The sequence below is a fragment of the Sander lucioperca genome, chromosome 7 (genome assembly GCF_008315115.2).
Source record: "Sander lucioperca isolate FBNREF2018 chromosome 7, SLUC_FBN_1.2, whole genome shotgun sequence".
Taxonomy (NCBI): Eukaryota; Metazoa; Chordata; class Actinopteri; order Perciformes; family Percidae; genus Sander; species Sander lucioperca.
The window spans coordinates 10,020,863-10,040,306 of record NC_050179.1 but is presented as its reverse complement, the minus strand read 5'-3'; the positions used below and the strand labels follow the sequence as shown (position 1 = coordinate 10,040,306).

At 40.2% G+C, this 19,444-nt stretch overlaps 2 protein-coding genes across 3 annotated transcripts; one reads left to right on the top strand and one right to left on the bottom strand.

The window, feature by feature from the left end:
• Window positions 1-279: 279 nt before the first annotated feature.
• slc17a6a (solute carrier family 17 member 6a) lies at window positions 280-10,552 on the top strand. Its single transcript, XM_031282980.2, has 12 exons — window positions 280-992; window positions 2,452-2,707; window positions 3,165-3,283; window positions 4,211-4,325; window positions 5,293-5,380; window positions 5,605-5,691; window positions 6,074-6,216; window positions 6,297-6,446; window positions 7,581-7,713; window positions 7,802-7,912; window positions 8,004-8,131; window positions 8,756-10,552. Exons 1-12 carry the CDS (start codon window positions 907-909, stop codon window positions 9,083-9,085), a joined length of 1,746 nt encoding a protein of 581 aa, XP_031138840.1. The 5' UTR covers window positions 280-906; the 3' UTR covers window positions 9,086-10,552.
• A 6,019-nt stretch (window positions 10,553-16,571) lies between these two features.
• Window positions 16,572-19,228, bottom strand: fancf (FA complementation group F). 2 transcript variants are annotated; one of them, XM_031283008.2, is made up of 2 exons: window positions 19,141-19,228; window positions 16,572-18,414 (listed from the first exon to the last, which is right to left on the bottom strand). In XM_031283008.2, the coding sequence occupies exon 2, from the start codon at window positions 18,354-18,356 to the stop codon at window positions 17,340-17,342; it is 1,017 nt and encodes a 338-aa protein (XP_031138868.1). In that variant the 5' UTR covers window positions 18,357-18,414; window positions 19,141-19,228; the 3' UTR covers window positions 16,572-17,339. The 2 variants fall into 2 exon arrangements, with proteins under 2 accessions (XP_031138868.1, XP_031138869.1); XM_031283009.2 differs by having other exon boundaries at window positions 16,572-18,410; window positions 19,142-19,208.
• Window positions 19,229-19,444: the final 216 nt, after the last annotated feature.

Genomic DNA, 19,444 nt, shown 5'->3' with positions numbered 1-19,444 from the left:
CAACACTGCCTCTGCGTGGTTGACTGCATACTGTAGGCTACTTTACGGTCTCGTTCCACATGTGTGAATGGCATGTCTTTCTTTTATTCAGTGAACATTACAATGCTCAGTTTATACATTTTAGTGAAAACAAATCTTTCTGCCTAAACGTGTCCTTGAAGTTTTAACACTGTGTAAACGCCGCAGGTCACACTAAAACCGAGAAATAACCGGATGTGTGTGTGTGTGTGTGTGTGTGTGTGGGGGGTCATTGCTTTGTGCCTGCTGCAGCAAGGTATTTATAAGTGATCGGAGCTAGTCCTGAAATCCTTTTTTATTCAGTTATATATAGTCTACCTAAGTAAATGAGAGAGGTTATGCAATTGGCTATTGTCACCGTTAACAGTTGTAGTAATTGAATTAGAGGAGGGAGCGGAGGGAGGAGGGGCGCTGCACGGAGCTGCTGACAGGTGGAGGAGCTGTGCGCTGTCCGCGGTGCTGAAACCTCCTCCGGCTGCTGCCTTACCGGAGATCCTCACCTCAGATTAGACTGGAGCTCCGCTGACCTGCACCGGCTGAAGATTTTCACTTTTTTTCCACCTCGATTTCTCAAAGAATACAAAAAAATTTCTGTGTTGCTGTTTTCGAATCGCTGCTTGGATCTTAAGATGGCACTGCATGGATTAACATTGCGCAAGGCAAAAGCGGACTTATTTGACTGCTGTTTTGTGACTGTGAAACCAGCCCTTTCAGACTGAACGTGTTCCCTCTCTTTCTCCATTTTCTGGCTCATCTTTTTAGGACATCGAGGCGTTTTCTGCTTAAAAACCAGAAGCGCGTTATTTGGATTAATATCTTAACAATATGCTCATTAATGCAGCACTGCCATTTGTTATAGTACTATAAAAAATTTAAGATAATTTGAATATGGAGCCAGGCACTGAGAAAGCTGCCCCTACCACTAAGGAGGGAATAAAACAGATCGCAGGAAAGGCCCTCGGGAAAATTTACAGGTAAGGCGAAAGAAATTCCCATTTCTGCATGTCTTTCTATGACACTATGAATCTGTTGTGAGAAATTAAAAATGAAAAAAAATGTCCAGATGTTAAGATCACAGATAAAACATGCACTGGCTTTAAATGTGCTTATTACTGAATTACAATGAAATCATGAGGGAAATCTCTTCTTTATGAGATGAATCACGGACAGGATGCTGAAAGCAGAGTCGTGTGGCCCGAATATTTAAGGATCAGATATTTCCCTGGAGGATGATCCCCTCCACCAGCTGCTGTGGGTGTTTTTTAATAATTAATGAAACAGAACGAGTCGTGACACAAGGTCGGAGGATATCTATTACCTTATGTATCTAACTGTATTAATCCAAGATCGATGGACTTCATATCAATTGACTTCCTTTATTCTTTATACTGTCAGAAGGACCTAAATGAAATGTAGTCCAAAAGAAAACTGACAACTGACTGGAAAGCAAACAGATCTATTCAATTTGAAATCAGAGAAAGGGAGAAGGTTGTAGAGGAGCAGTTTTCACATTTATAACATTTTATTATTTATTAATTCTGATTGGAAATGCAAATAAAAAAATGGCCTTTGTTTGAATATTAAGCCGAAAAACAAAACAATTTTTACACAAATCATCTGGAAACACGAGCTTTAAAAAAAATACAGATACTTTAGATGACCATTTTGTGCAATCACACAACATTCGTTTATTTTTTTACTCCTTAAATGGCTTTCAGATGTTGAACTTGATTTCAAGCTGCAACATTGAAACGTTCAAAGCTATGCAAGAAAAAAAATCTGTTGGTTTCATTTAAGCTGTGGCAGGCCTGGTATTTTAGTGGATGAGGCCTTCACATTTCAATGCTTAGTTTTTTAAATTAACTTAAATTTCTTTGTACAAATTTGAAGTGAAAGCCAAAGCAAAATACCAACGTATGAGAGCTAATAAAAACAAAATAAAATGGCAAAATTAACTCTAAACAACGATGATGCTGATATTGCTGCAATGCGGTATGAAGGTAATTTTTCCGAGGGTAACGAGTCTTTCTTTTACAGAAACATGAAGAATTTCAGCAGGGAACGAAAAAAAAGCATTTTGACTTTAACTAAAAGGGAGCAGGCTTCCAAACGGGCCTGAGGCAAATTAAAAGAAAAAAAATAAAGAAGGCCTGTCGTTGAAAGAGCACGAAGTAAAAATGCAAGCATAATTTCCTCTGTAGCATAAGCTGCAAACAGCCTGTAAGAGGCATATGAATGAATGCACGAGTATAAACAGTTTTTTTTGTTGAAGAAAATCAACGAAATCACATATTTTCCACTGATAGTTCTCGCTCCTTTAAATGCAGCTAAATCTGCCTGCATGTTTGATTCCACACATCCGACATATTGACATTGGATGTAACCTAAAAAAAAAAAAAAAAAGAGCATATATAATCGGCTCGTGTCGTGCAGGAGGTTGGAAAAGCGGCAGCAAACAGGTGATGCGATCGAGCTGACAGAGGATGGGAGACCCAGGGCGGACCAGGAGCGGAAGAAGCCCCTGTGTGACTGCACATGCTTCGGGCTTCCGCGCAGATACATCATCGCTATGCTGAGCGGGCTCGGCTTCTGCATCTCCTTCGGTATCCGGTGTAACTTGGGTGTGGCCATCGTCAGCATGGTCAATAACAGCACGATCCATGAAAACGGCAAGATCATCATCACAGAGGTGCCTGTAAACTCCGCCCCCCCGCCCCCATGCACGAGCTCCACATGCTTAATAAGTGATGAGGGCCAGAGCCTAGACTATCAATAGGTTTTTAAGCACACCTGGAGAACCTTAACTGACTTTATATTGCATTTCTTGTACTGAGCATGTATGTTACAGTAACAAAGTAGAAGCAAATAGGCTACGTGTAGGTTGCTTTATTTTTATTCGTAATTTTCCTAAAAATCTGCTCATTATGTGCTTTAATTATGTGATCGATCACGTTATTTACCACTTGTGTCGCTGCAAAGGTAAAAAAAAAGCATCACATAAAATAGATCCAGATATCTTTCTATTACACTATGTTCCACTGACAGTATTTCACATTTAGATAAGAAGCATTTTAACGAGTTCACCATGTTACATTGGTTTTCTTTTTTTTTTATGATTAAAATGTGTCTTTATTTTTCTCTGAAAGAAAGCGAAATTCAACTGGGGCCCAGAGACCGTGGGGATGATTCATGGCTCCTTCTTCTGGGGCTACATAGTTACTCAGATTCCAGGAGGATACATCTCCTCAAGACTGGCTGCAAACAGGTAACTGCACGCGACCATTTTTTGGAAATAAACTACGAATAAATAGTGCGGGTGGGGGTATGAGGAAATAGATTTCTAAGTATCAGTCTCCCTGTTGTAGATATGTTCCTATTTTTTATATTTCTAATGGAAATGTAGGTGTAATATTTGGATGTTGGTCTCATGGTTTGAATAAAGGAGCCTGACCTTACAGCAGATAAACTGGGGATTTGGCTGATGCCCACCAGGCGTGCCTCCTCATGTTAATGAGCTCCCATGGGACCACCATGTCTAATCCTTTATGTTCAGAGGCATGGCAACCACACCAGCCAAAGCCCTGTGTGAAATGCAGTTCTAAGTAATGATTGTTGTATGATTTTAATGGCCATACTGCCTCTTTTTCACATTATTTTACTAACAACTGATTAGTCAGCTACAATTAGACAAAGTGAACAGAACAAATGTGCAATGTGCTATTTGAAAATTCTGTAAATACAAGAGTGATGCTATAAAAAGCAACCAAAGTGGGATAAGGCCTTGTACATCCACATTATATGATTGCTAGGTTTCTCATGAGGGAAATTAAGCCATAAGAAGATGCAAATCTTTGAAGAGCTTGATCATGCCAAGTCAGCTGAGCCCCCCTTCTGCTGCAAACACCTCCTGTGCTCACTCCCTGGAAACTCAATAACTGCCTGTGTGTGTGTGTGTGTGTGTGTGACATCAATTATGATTGATGTATCTTCCTTATCAGTGTTTATTCTTCCAGTATGTGAAGTATCATACAGTTAACTTGAACATTGTATGGATATCTTATTGCATATCTAATGTTTTAATGTCTTTGAAGTGCTTGAATCAATATTGCTGCCATGTTGTATCGTGCTTGAATAAGATTATCTTGTTTTGATGATATTCTGGCAAATCATTCCAACACAACTGTTTATCCAGAGTTTTCGGTGCTGCCATCGTGCTGACATCCATCCTGAACATGTTCATTCCCTCTGCCGCCCGAACGCACTATGGATGTGTCATCTTTGTGAGGATATTACAAGGGTTGGTGGAGGTACGAATGCACAGTTTGCACATCAGATCCTGACCTTTAAAAGACTCAACAAATGATGCCTCATTATCAAGCTGAGAGCTAAACTAAACCCCTAATGAAATTGTCCTGACATTCTGTATTTGACCATGTTTTACAGTTTGACCATTCCTTTTCATACTGAACTCCTTGGCTTTCTATTTGAATTTGCACTAGAACATGAAACCCATTACAGAGAGCTTCCATTCAATATACTGTATACAATTGTCAGATCAGTACAGCAAACAGCATAAACCTCTGAAAGCAGGGCTTATTTATGTTGGTTTCCCTAGCCAAAACAGCTCCATGTTCACATAGAAACATCTAGAACAAAAGAGATAAAAACCACTTGATGTGGGCGGCTCCCACAGCTAAACAGAAAAGAAAAGATTTCAGCGAGAGATGCTATTATCAGACTGAAGGTCATCCTCCTTTGTGATTTTGTTTTTTGCTGCACGCTGTCGTTTCAATAGCAGCTCATGACCATTAAGAGAGCGAGCCGCCTGTGTTCAGCACCCATCGACTTATTACTGCAAATTAAACATTAGCATTTCAGGGTGTCTCCCACTGCAAGCCCCAGCAATTTGTGTCTATCAATGGTTGATTGTATGCCACTTAGTGTGTAATGAAGATTTAATGGGAGCAAATTCAGTTTGTTTTTTTCATGAAGTGGGCAGCCTGAATCTGCACTGACTCACACCTAACCCATTAGTCTCTATTAGAAAGGTTAGGTACAATGCACATCCGTTTGTTTGTTATTAACTGCAATTTGTCTTGCATGTCTTTGGCAAAAGAGAACAGACAGCATTAATCAGTTACATTGCATAAATTCTATTGACTGAAAGTGGAAAAATAGATGTAAAATAATTAAGAAGAAAAACACAATAAAGTTAAAGGAAAATGATCCTTGTGTGTTCAAACTGTGACTGTAATGTCATTTGTCTCTGTGCAGGGAGTGACTTATCCAGCCTGCCACGGGATCTGGAGTAAATGGGCTCCACCGCTGGAAAGAAGTCGTCTGGCAACCATCTCCTTCTGTGGTACAAAATCTACACACATACTCATGTTTCTGTGATTGGCTCATTAGTGTCATAGAGACTTATCATCATATTACTTCATACACTGCAATGCAGGTTTAGAATAACAAAATACTGCTACTCAAATGTGTGTGTAATTGTGTACTGAACACACTGGGACAACACTGCTCTCTGAATAAGCCGCATGGATCAAATTCTACCTGGTCATAATATTTTGTCTTGTTCAGGATCATATGCTGGTGCAGTGATAGCCATGCCTCTGGCTGGGATCCTGGTCCAGTACACTGGATGGCCCTCTGTCTTCTATTTGTATGGTGAGTTTCATTGTGTTAACACCTTAAAGTGAGACTATGCAACTTTTCAAAGAATAAACAACAGAAGCTCTCTCTTACAAATGAAAAGTTCAATTCATAAGCTCTAACTCGCACCCTTGCTCAATTTAATACACTCTATTTAATACACAGTTTTACTGCTACAGCCATTGTTATGGCTACACCATTCTATCAATTCTACATATCTTGTGCATCATTTTATATACATTTCCCCAAAATGTAGTCTGACATATTTGATATCTTTAACAAACGTTGGGATCTCCACTAGAATTTAAAATACAGTTCTGTGGGTCTGAGCAACGGTTGGGTGCACAGCATCAGTTTGCAATGACTGGCATGTTCATCTCTCTCATGATCTGTTCAGGATGCTTTGGGATATTTTGGTACATGTTCTGGGTCTTGGTGTCCTATGAGAGCCCAGCGGAGCACCCGACCATCACAGACGAGGAGCGGCGTTACATCGAGGAGAGCATCGGTGAAAGTGCTCAGCTGATGGGCGCAATGGAAGTTAGTTCTCAATCTGTATCCATTGATCTGTAACACCACATCAAGTGCAACACCAACTGATTCTCTGTTTGTTTTAACAGAAATACAAGACCCCCTGGAGGAAATTCTTCACCTCCATGCCCGTCTATGCAATCATCGTGGCCAACTTCTGCAGGAGCTGGACCTTTTATCTGCTTCTCATTAGCCAGCCTGCATACTTTGAAGAGGTGTTTGGCTTTGAAATCAGCAAGGTAAATAAACCCAATAATGCCTAGTGTCAGCCAACAAATATCTTTCAATGTCATGTAATCTAATGTTCAAGATTACAAGATAAGATTTCTCAGATATGAATTGCAAATTAAGGACCTTCTTGATATCACTGCTTTGATCTATCCTATTAGGCGCTGAAAAGTATAACAATGTTGTTGTTCATTCATTTTGTAATTTGAAATTTATTCTTGTGCTCTAAAAATGTTAATTTTAAAATTTTATAAAAGTATGATTCTCAATATTAAAGCAGCTATAATCAATAGTTTTTATAATAACAATGTGAAAATGTGACAATGTGAAAGGGGTTGCTCATAGTGACGGACCTACAGTACAGAGAATTATCTCTGGAATCTGCAGCTCCTCGGCTTTACGGAGCTTCATAGTGAGTGTTAGCTCATTGTTTAGCTGTCCGGCCCGCAACGTTACTGTTTTGGTTCACTCTCACATGGCATTGTTTTGTTTTTATAGTGTGGTATTAGTACTTTTATTTAAGTAAAGGATCTGAATACTTCTTCCACCACTGGTTGGCTTTTACAGTTTAAATGGTTTACCTTGACTTATTACTGAATACATTTATGTTGATTTGACCTGAAAATGGAATGTGGGAATCATTACCTCATTTTTTAAGTTGAGTCACGGTTAAAATTCTTTTAGTGAGCCCTTTCACAAACCAATAAGTGGAATAATCTTACTCCTTTGGGAATTTTTCACTTAGGTTAAGAAAATAGATTTGAACACTGATTTTGATAATTTTTATCAGGGCAATTTTACAATAATTGCTTCTGAAAGTGCTGTGGTTTGGTACTTTTTTGATCCTGCTGTCCATGAATGAAGATGTCAGACAAAGCTTCCAGTTGATCTTAAAATTTCATAATCTTTACCCTCGCTGGAGAGTGTGAAGCATGAATCAAGCTGGTTTGGCAGGTGTAATTCAGCTTCAGGATGTGCTGCTATGATTACTGCAGGTGAATTATTGCTCGGCTGTGATGCTGCAGTCAGAGATTGAAATAGACACAAAGATTGCGTCTGAGAATAGAAGAAGAATCAGTTTTGCTTTGACAGTTTCTTTGTGGTTGTCACTTTTGATTTAGACAAGTGTTTTGATGGTTTCTCAGGTTGGTGTAGTGTCAGCGCTCCCTCACTTGGTCATGACCATTGTCGTGCCATTAGGAGGCCAGTTAGCAGACTATCTGCGGACCCACAACATCATGTCCACCACTATGGTCCGGAAAATCATGAACTGCGGAGGTGAGACTTTGATAATCCACTCTCTGTCTGTTACCATATTATTATAGAAGTATTCCTCACCAGTTTACTCTCTTCTGGTTGTTTTTAGGTTTCGGTATGGAAGCCACTCTCTTGTTGGTAGTTGGTTTTTCTCACAGTAAGGGGGTGGCCATCTCTTTTTTAGTTCTGGCAGTGGGTTTTAGTGGATTTGCAATATCAGGTGAGTCTCAGAACAATGGATTCTAGTTCAAATTATTTTGTGTTATTCAAAAGAGCACAAAACTCAGAATTTTCACTCTTTGTTGCTCTAGGTTTCAATGTCAACCATCTAGACATCGCTCCTCGCTATGCCAGCATCCTCATGGGTATATCCAACGGGGTGGGTACCCTGTCAGGGATGGTCTGCCCTTTAATAGTGGGAGCCATGACAAAGAACAAGGTGAGTCATTTCTATTCATATTGTGATGTGAATGTTAATGCAGATAGGAACTTTTTATGTTGAACACTTTATATCTTTATATGATGGCCGGGGTTAGCTAGTTGCTCCAAATCACATTTGATTGAATAAATGTACAGTATTTAACCGCCCCAAAGTTTTAAAGGTAGAGAAAAGAGAGGCATTTTGATATAAAATACATATATTTGGCATGTAACAAGAGATAAATGAACAATAAACACAGGGACACAGGATTAGGATTAGCACTTTAACACTCAAACTGCTTCATCAGGACTGAGTGTAGTTTGATCATATTTGACACGATATTTGATATTGACAGTGGCCTGGCAACCCCACAACTGTCATCAGACTTTGATTCTAAATCCTGATTGGTACACAGATAGCATGACATCATCTTTCTCCAACTACTGTACCCACTTCAAATCAGTGGGAAGAGCACAGAGATACACACAGAAAGAGGAATCTTTCATGGGAAACCAAAGCTTTGCGAACTTTAGCAGAACCTTTAGGAGCTCACTGCTCATGGTAAGAAGTCAGTTGAGAGAACACATTATCAGGGGCTTAAATAAGTGACTCAGCCTGGCTGCAACTGTTTTCTGTCTCTAGACCCGGGAGGAGTGGCAGTATGTCTTCCTCATTGCTGCCCTGGTGCATTATGGGGGAGTGGTGTTTTATGGGATCTTTGCATCTGGGGAGAAACAGCCATGGGCTGACCCTGAAGAAACCAGCGACGAGAAGTGTGGTTTCATTGATGAGGATGAGCTTGCCGAAGAGACGGGGGACATTACGCAGAGTTACGGTGCGATGGGCGGTCCGGCTAAAAGCTACGGGGCCACTGCACAGCTCAACGGAGGCTGGGTGCAGGACTGGGATAAGACGGAGGAGTATGTACAGGAACCGGCCGGAAAGATGTATGCTGAGCGCGGCTACTCTTAAACCAGACAGTTGTGGAAAGTCTGCTTACAGAAAACAGACTCTCCATCACGGATTGCACAACATTATCTTAGATATTTAAATCCATTCTGTGTATTCAAGTAAAGCAGTTACTAGATTCAAAAAGCCAATGTAAAGAAATAGTTAATTGCAATGCAAAACAATCCTCATTAGATTCTCATGTCTCTCATCACATCTACCTACTGTAGGGCTTCACTATACAGAGAGCAAAGAAAACTGCAGGCCTATGTTGTACTTCTTAGGCCCCCAAACCTCATCAACCTACTTGAACAACATAAGCCAGATAACACTGCAGTTGACCATCATATAGGGTCTTTCTCTGAAATACCACTCTGATTGCACTGAAACTATAAGTATTCTAAAAACAAAATTCTATTCTGTTTCTCAAATGTGTTTTATGTACTGTATATATATATATGTATACTGTTTCTGTGAGACTATTGTGGATTTTGGGTCGTTGATCTGTGTTAACATTAATATAAAAGGCCATATTTTTCATGGACAGTACCTTTTCAGGGAGATGTCTGCTTGCAAAAAAAGGTCTCCTCCTGGAGCGAGGCCTATAATACACTATAAGACAAAAACAGCGTGAGTGAAGTTGAACCGTAGAGTTTTAGTGTGTGTTTGTTTGCATGAATTTGCTCAGATCAATGTTTCAGATGCAGCCGCCTCACAGTCATTGATAGTCCTCATTTGGCTCACTGCTTTGTTCTTAGATAAGCGTCTTCTGCCATTTTAAATAATGAAATGAACTTTCATAATCAGGTGCCAATCGTGATGTGAGACAATTCAAAAAAGTTTTGAAGGCGATTGCTCAGAAGACATTGTTTATTGATGTTTGGTGTGCACTGCAATAAATTCTGTGTACCAGCCGCCACCCATCACATTCTGTTTTGTAACGTAACACTGGCTTGCTGTATCTAACTGTAATTGTTTTGGAGTTATGTGATGCTCAACATTAAGGTATGTGTTTTAACAAATTACTAGGGTCTGGAGAATCCAGCTTTAGTGCTCATGATGCAGAACATGTTTTTTGCATTTTGTGAGCAAGGAATGCAGTAATGTATGTGAACAACCAGGTCGTTGTGATCTCTTGGTGTTTCTTGGTTGTTCTCATTGTCACCAAAAGTACTTTGTTGACACTTTGATATTGTCACGTTTGAGTGGACCACATGAGATAATAGATGGCTCTTTCACCACTTTATTTGCCATTTGAACACTTTCTTCATTTGCTGTATGAAATTTGCAAGGATGTTTAAAAATATATGAATATTTAAGAATGTTTAAGATGACCAAAAGATGCTATTACGGCTTTGTGCCTAAAGTTTATGTAAACAGATAGATGTGATTTTATGGCTTCTAATATTGTGTTTAATGAAGAGGTATGTTGATGTCAAAAGTGTTGTAAAAAAATACTCATATCATTTTATAAAAAACAACCAAAAGTCACGTTTTTGTCATTCTACGTCATCTTTTCATCTTGTGTGTTGATGTGATGTTCTGTAGTGCATTCAGCTGTTTATTTGAAGGAAGCCTGGAGCCAGACTACCTAACTAGTTAACCACCTTCTCCAATCAGTGTTGTGCATCTCCAATTCTCTCCACGTTTCTCATTAGTAAATCAATGACTGAGGTCTCTGGAGTCCAAGAAGAGAGTATTGGACCCTGTAGCTTGGTAATTGGTAAGGGGAAAACAGCAATGTTAACGCTATTACTGTAGTTTACATTCCTACAATTCAGGATCATTGTCTGTCTTCCCAAAGAGTCCTGACTTTAATATGCAGCGTAGATGAAGAGGTGTCATGTAGGTGCACCAAAGTGTGATGAACCTATTAAACTAATCTCACACTTCTCTGAATTGCACAGGAAAAGAAATATCAGAGGCATAACTGAAAAAGAAAACGCATTGTGAGAATGTAATGCAGAATATTACCCTGTCTCCTCAGTGTGTCCTCTACACAACTGAGGTCAACTGTGTTACATGCAACATCTTTTATAGAGTGTGGTCTAGACCTACTCTATCTGTAAAGTGTCTTGAGCTAACTCTAGTTATGATTTGATACTATAAATACAATTGAATTGAATCTTCAACTATTGACCCAGCTTCTGCATTAAATTGTGACAAATCAATACCGTTTAACTCTAGAGCATATGGACTTTTAAAACAAAAAATGCTTCTAATGAATCAGAATAAATGTTGGTGAGAAGGTTGTGCTACCTTTGTACAGTAATTGTCATTGTATTTTCTAGTTATTTGTGTTTCATGTTTGCTAGAAAAACACTGAACAAACAAACTGAATTAAAACATAAAAGACATCAATGCTCATTATAGTGCAAAGACAGTCAATTTACATTTGAGTTAAATACCTGATGTAACTTACAATGAGTGCAGCTGCAGAATGAGGTTCGATTCCTACATTATCAGTGCTAGAAGCAACCATTAGTCATAAATGCAAAGGGTAAATGCAGGTGAAATACTGACTTTACAAGGTGAAACCTGAATGCAACATTAGTTCAATGCAACGTTGTTCTGGGATGACAGGATGATATTCATTTGACCAAAGAAATTATTATGAAAAGAAATAATTAAGAAAATAGCAGATGTAAATTTCTACCTGTTACTCTTACCTTAAAAAAGTCAATAAAATAAGAGATAATCATAGGGCAAAAACAAAGCAAGAATCTGTGAGAATCAAAATAGTATAGAAAATGCAAGCATTTGTAGTGCATGATAAAAATATCAGTGTATATGTTTTACAGTGGCATACTGATATCTAGATCAAAAATGTACATAGGATAATGTATGTTGGTTTGCACACATGCATAGTGTGTGCAGAAAATTGTATAGGCTATACAGCAACCGCCACACACAGGGAGTCGTGAGAGAACTGATGGAGGGATTATGACTCACAGTTAAATCTGAACTCAGAGGTGTACAGAGTGAACAAGCAAGGTAATATTACCTTATGGTGGTGCCTCTGTGCTGCTCTGCAGTGTGTCAAACACGCCGCTCTGGAGGCCTACAAACTGCAGCCTGTCACTGAGGTGGTAAATAATTCAGAAAGACATGGTGTCCATCAATCCATATGCATCGCTCAGAGCTCCTACATACAGCAGGAATGGGGAGTCTGGATGAATCAAAGACAGTGATTCTAACTGGGCCTTTCAACCTCTGCAGGTGGGAATGAGTCATATGGAGCAGATACAGAATATAAGAGCAGTCCATCATTAGAGGTCTGAGCAGCTTCTTTAAGGTATTCATTACACATGATATCACGTTGCAATGTGACCAACTGGAAACCGTTAAATGGTCGTTAAATGGTAGGTTTTCCAACCTTCTCAGTAGGCCAGTGTGAATATATGCAGGGAAAGGCTCTGCAGCCTCTTACAAATGAAACATTTGCAGCTCCCCTCTCTCCTAAGAAGAAATGATAGACAGGCACAAAGTTTGTGGGGGTGGGGGTTAAGGTGTTGACCATCGGTTTTATGCACATGATGGACAGTCTGAATCAATTTAATGTGCAGTCTACAGTAGCCCTGCTCTGTAACTGATGCTTCGATCACAGGAAGCAGCTCCATGTCTGTAACACCTCCAGGAGCAGCAGTGGCAGCAATTACAATAAATCTCAAGTTTCTCCTCCGATTATCTGCTTGGCTGAGGTAAACCATTAACGCTCACCACCGCCTGCTTCTCGGTGCACATTAATTTGACAGAAAACACAATTGTGTCACCAGCCACGTGGAACATGTTTTCTCATGCCTAACCAGCCGGAGTGGTCATGGCTGTTGCACCGGTGACGTACCTGTTGGTGCGCGCGGTAATTGGACAAAATCTGTGTGTCGACATTTCATTCATAGGTGGGAATTCTCTCAGAATTCACCTGCCTCCAACCTCCACCCTCTGTTGTCTTTGCAGCATCTCAGACGTTATTGGTGCCGTTTGTGTAATAGCGAGGGCAAGTGAAAGGGGATTGAGTAGTTGTCAGTCTGTGGGGCAGGTGCAGTTTGGCTCCTGGGGGACTGTAATAGGATGAGGCCCAGCCAGAATGAGTGTTTGATGACAGGGTTGCACTCCTCCCCTGGGACTCTGCATGCTTGCAATTATCCTCCTGATCCCTTCTCGAGTCTACAGTCCAAATTTTACACAGCGATCTCTCCTCACTGCTGCCTGAATATCCTTTAACTTACAATTTAAAATACAACTCCCTCATTATGCAAAAAGATCAGGTAATTAGAACCCAAATTTTTAAAGCAGTATTGGAGTAATTACTGTTTTATGGCACCCTCCAGTGTGACATTACACCATCTTGGGGCAATTTAATTCATAAACGCCTTCTTCTCCTCCCTTGCTAACTGCTTTATTAATGGAGAGCTTGACACCCCAAATCACTGTCTCACTAGACATGTTATATGTCTCTGTTCTCCACCCACTGCCACACGTGCAAACTGAAATTTTTTTTTATAGATTGCTGTTTCCAAAAGGATTTCTGAATCGTCCCTTCATGAATTTTTTTAAATCTCGTTTTTGCACAAAGCTTTTTGCTCAGTTTAGAAAAAAAAAACTCCCTTTTGTGATATGCAAATGGCGTCCACTGTAAAACATCTCCATCTTGTTGAGCTCCCAAAAGCAACATCAACTGTGTGCTATGATTATTTTTATCTGTGCACTGAAACATGTATCAGTACCAAACTACTAACACAGTCCTGAGGCAGAGAAACAGTGATGCCTTTTAAGGGCAACATTTTCAGACCCCACATATGTGGAGGGAGAATTGCATCTTCCATAATCAGAGGAAGAGGAGCAAGATTGCTACATCCAATTGTTTTATCCTCCACAAAACTGGTTTCCTACAGTTGCATGTGAGGTAATCTATCACAGGTCCTTCCAGTCCCCCTCCCCCATTTCACATTACATTGACAGCTTCATACCCTCCTCTCTACAACATGCTCCAATCAGGCTTGTATCACACACACAGACAAAGGATGAGAGGCTGATAAGATTTTACATGATATTCTCATTGCTTGCAGTGCTTTGCTTTGGAATCTGGATAAAATGCCAGAATATGCAGATAAGGGAACATTTATTGTGTTTTAATCTTCTACCTCACAATGAAAAAAGGCATTCGTTAACCAGAAAATAGCTGCAACTTACAGAACCTCTCCTTTAGGTCAGCATCTAACAATTATTTTCATAATCAATTAATCGTTGCAGCTCTACTTTCTTTTGTTCTTTTTTCGTTGTACAGTAATCACTGGCTTTACTACAACGTAACCCCCTCCCTCTGTGCCACAATACAATCGTGTTTCTGCAACCACAGCACCTCACTGGAGCATCTGACTGTGCAGTTTTTATGTGTTGTCCTGAAAAGGACGATGTAAACTTCTTTCATCCTGTTCTTCAGACTCAGTAGAAACATTACACTTCTATCTATCTTTTTTTTACAGCTTCACTGCAAAAAACCCAAAAGAAAACATCAATCCCTCTTGGTTGGTGCATGCCTGATGATGGTGGCCACTGATCATCAGTGTCCTGTGAGTGAGACACAGGTGTGCGGAGGGGCCCTCCTGCCTCTGTGATCCAGACAAGGGCCAGGCTGGAGCGGCTTAGGCACGTGCCGAGGGAGGGCTCTACACCCCTCCACCCGCTCCTCCACCCCGCCCCTCAGAGGCCTCCCTATTCACACTACCAGATGGGGGCTGGATCTGAGTTTTAATGAACGCTATCCTTCAAGAGCCCTTAGAAGCAGCAGAACAACAGTCGCCCGGAGCACGTCTCCCTGCAGTTTGTTGCTCCACGCTGACACAGAACAATATTACACTGGATAGAATGAAAAACAAGTCAAGGATGAGATGTGAGAGCAAGAAATACTGTGCGTTTCATTTCTAATTTTACATCCTCACTGTTCCAAGAGATTAGCTGCTACTTGAACAGTTAAGAGATGTCTCCAAGCTAACATTTAAAGTGGGCTGGTGGTAGATATTATGGGGCTGTGTCGCCCTCCTGCTGTTTGAAGTGATACAATAAGACAACCCTATACTTTCACCTTGCAGGTTAAGAGCAGTGGGCAATTTGTTCACATTTTTGACCAAAAACTGGTAAATAGCTGTTCTATATTAAAGGGGTGGTCTTAATACTTAACAAGTGGGACCCTTTGCAAAAGTGACGTTTTTTTTATATTCAAATAACGCAGCTCCTTGTCAAGAAAACTAATGATTTTTTGGCATTAAAAGATTGACAAAAATGGGCTTTCCTCTTTATTATCGTCACTTGTCAGACATGCATCCTACATAAATAAAAAATGTGTTTTCCTTGCGTATAGGTAGATAAAGGGAGAGGACTAAATTGTAGGCTTCTCATATGGAGTCAGACTCACACTTATGAATCATCACCACAGCTGCTAACCCACTCTGCCAGTTATGTGTAAGGCTGTGAAGAAGAATGAGAAACGTCTAAAAATGAAAAAAAAAATGTGTCAGTGTTCAGTCCCAAAGGCTAAATGTGCTGCTTGGTAACAGGATGCAAATGATTTGCTGAATAAAATCCAGAAATAGGTCCCTAAATTATTTAATTTATTTTCTCACATTCTGACCTAACATGATGAAAATTTAAATTAAATGAATTTGCATATATATTTATAACCTAGGACCAATCATTGTTGGTTTACATCCAGCCAGATGCATATGTTCTTTATTGGATGGAAATAAATTGGTTGTGTACATGCAGCCCCTTACTCAGTGACCCATGTCTGTCTCAACGTGAATTGCTTTCATGGCGTGTTAAACGAGCCGTGGTCGTGTTGGTGTTTCCTTCCGTACGGCGGCCGGGTCTCTAATCCGCTGTCTGCCAGAGTTATGTCACACACAGCTATTGTGCAGGGTTTGATTGAAGACGCCTGGGCTGACTAACTGATCCCTCGCCGCAGAGCTGCTCTGACACAAGGGAGAGGTCTGAAATGTGTGAATTGGCAGTCGAGTCACATGACTGGCATCAAGCCAATAAAAATGTTTAGTTTCAGAGGGAGTGCTGCTTCGTGGTGAAGAGACAATATTGACAGATGGTGTGTGAGAAAGTGCAAATGATTTTAGGTGGGCACAGTTAGAAAACAGTAAATTGGATTACACAATGCTTTTGCTTTCTTTGCTTTTTGTAATTTCTTTTTAGCCCCCTGTCCTTTTAAACCAATTTCAAGGCCCTCATAAATAAGCAGCTACATAATTATTTTTCAACAGTTCATCTATAATATATTTGGTAGAAAGGGGGGGATTTATGATGCTATAAATGAAGAAGACTTGAATCTCCAGAGACCAATTTAAAAAGCGTAAACTATTCACTGCCTGACAATTACTCAATTTAATTCAGTCAGATCACGTGCTGCTACTGATGACAAGGTAGCATGAGATACCATCTGTCCAAACCAGTCTATGGGCCAAACCTAGTTGTGCATTTTTAACAAATATCTCTTTTTTTAATCTATTAATTCCATTATTACAAAGTAGATGGATACATTTTACAAAAATATTTAAGCTATACTGTGAAAGAGACAAGGTAGTGCAACGTATTTTAAGGCTTCCAGATCCACTAAAGTGAGCATTTTAGAATATTGACATACATTTTTTTTTTATCATATTTCCATCCTGTAAATGTATCCAGTATGTTGTGCTTTTGATTCTCATTATATTTCACAAGTTGAAAAAAATGCAACATAAAGAGTCAACAATTTAAATAACATAAGAAAAGAAACCTCTGTGAATAGCTAACATTTAAGAGTTGTGTGCTTTTTATGTGTATTTTGCACTGAAAAGACATTTTTGCGATACTAATACTTATGATACCTGAGTTTTGGTACTGATACCAAATGCTACTTTTTTTTAACCCTCCTCTGTTAGAATATGAACAATGATGTTTTTCATTTAATGTTATCTAATCCAAGCAGCCACACAACAATTTTGCCTAATCAAAATACAAACAAAATTGGAAACTGAACTGCAACTGTCTGATTAGAAGTAAATGTGAATCTGAGCGAGCATTTGATGCCAGCTTTTAGTCATTGACAGCTTCCAATAATTTGTGCTATTGTCACATTTTGTTTGGTATGAAAACGTTTTGAGGTTTAATACCCATCCCAGGTCAAGCATTGCATATAGATATAAACAGATTACATTTGATTATATATCGCATTACATTCGGCTACATTTCAGCATTTCTTCCATCTCCAAAGAAACCACAAGACTGACAGTCACTTGTTTAATGCTGACAGGAGGTCTCCCCACACACTCAGACCTCTGACATCAAAGTCCCCATCAGAAACTTTCAAAGCATTTAGCTCTTTTTCTACATCCTCCCTCAGAGAGGGACAGGCCTCAAACAAGGCCAGAAAGTGCTCAGTCAGTCTCTGGAAGGACACAGTTCGGTTTGTGCTAGTTTGAGCCCATTCACCCTCACTTACGCTGTATTCCATATCAGAGGCCCACTTTTTCAGCACATCACAGTATGCATCTCTAAATTTCAGGTGTTCTTTGGCCAGGTCTTTAATAAGTGTAGTAGGCAATGCAGAACACATGTGCTGCAGCACATTGTGTTCTTTCTGCAGCCAGTCCAAGAGAAAATCCTGTGAAGCAGTTTGTGCAGCAGAGTTTTTTGTTGTCAGCAGAGCTGCCGCGATGACCAGACAGAAATGTCCTGCTGCTCCTTCACATCCCTGGAGGACAGAGTCTACAATATGCTCTGTCTGGCAGGCTTCAGTGCCTTGGCTCAGCAGAGCACCCAACCTCTCCATCAGCATCACCCCCTGCACATCAGCATCAGCACCAACAGCTGACAAGTCTGTGAGAGGACTCAGGACTTTACATGCAGATTTGCATTGAATAATGTGGCTGCAGAAGCCAGTAACATCCTGATACTCACTCTGCTTGGTAGTGTCAAAGAGTATCTTCATGATGGAGATGGGCAGCTCAGGATTTTTCAACAGCCCAACAAGCAACAAGTGCTGACACCGGGAGATGTCCGAGAAAGAGACTTCTGTGTAGCCAGGGAAGACAGCTCGCAAACTTTGATTTGTGAGCTGCAGCTGCTTCTCCATAGTCCTCCTTATGGCAGGGTTATTGTGAAACCTGGAAAAGAGGTGTTCGCAGTACCGTGCCCAGTGAAAAGCTCTGGACAGAGTTTGTTTATCCCACTGCTCCACCACACCGCTCTGCGCCGCCACGGCCAGAAGCTCCGCCGTGCTCGCCAAGTTTTTCAGCACCGCCTCCATGTGGCGCTCTCCGCGTTCAGAGTTCAGCCTCTGAGCGCCGGTGGTGGACGCTCACTGTGGAGGAAAGACACAACTTAGCTAGCTAGCTAAATATTCACAAAAAACGGTCTGACGCCGAAAAACTGCTAAACGTTGTCACTGCCCGATGTGAGTCGAGTGCAGATGTGAGTCGCGCATGCGTCACTTTGCGACAAGTAGCCTACAAGATGCTAACGGCTTTTTGAGCTAACGCACAGTCTATGAGCTAACTTAGCAATCAAACAATCATAGATAGCTAAAACGTTTTTGAAATGACTGCTAGCTAGCTGGCTACAAGTTAGCAATCAAACACAATAAAGGCTGTCACTTAATGGCATTTTGAGCTAACGTTAGCAACCAAACAGTCATAGATAGCTACAACGTTTTTGAAATGATTACCATCTTCTGTTATTGTATGTAAAGTGAAACGTTTATTATTTTATAGATTTCACAAATTTCAGTATGACACGTTATGCCGTAAACAGTTTAAATCTGAGCATGCGCGACTCACATCTGCACTCGACTCACATCGGGCAGTGACAACGTTATTGAGCTAGCTAGCGGGTTTGCAACAGGTTAGCTAACAGTTAGATTCGAATAACAGAAGTCAACGTTAAACAAGACTTCCGGTGGCACGTTTCAAAACAAAATCCGTTTTAACGAATGGTGTCCAGTCCAGCGTTAACGTTACACACAAAAGACAGTATGGGACACTATTAATGGAATATTTTGTAGGAATTAACATAGTTGCTTGCTGTTGTACTCACTTGTCTTCTTTTCTCTCGTCCGCCTGCCTGTTTGTGCCGCTGTTACCACTGCGCATGCGTTCTTGAGTGCTAAACTTTGGCCAATTTATTTTCCTTCAAAATAAAAGCCACAGTTTTTAATGTTTATAACATATGTAATAAATCTCTGCAATACCACAAAAACAAAACACATCTAACTAGGATTAAAAAAACTTTCATTCAAGCATTTTTGACAACAGATCATTCATAATATGTTTTGGGGATTGTGTCTGCTTCATGATGATTTATTTATACGACTACACAACTGTCATTCAAATTCAGTAT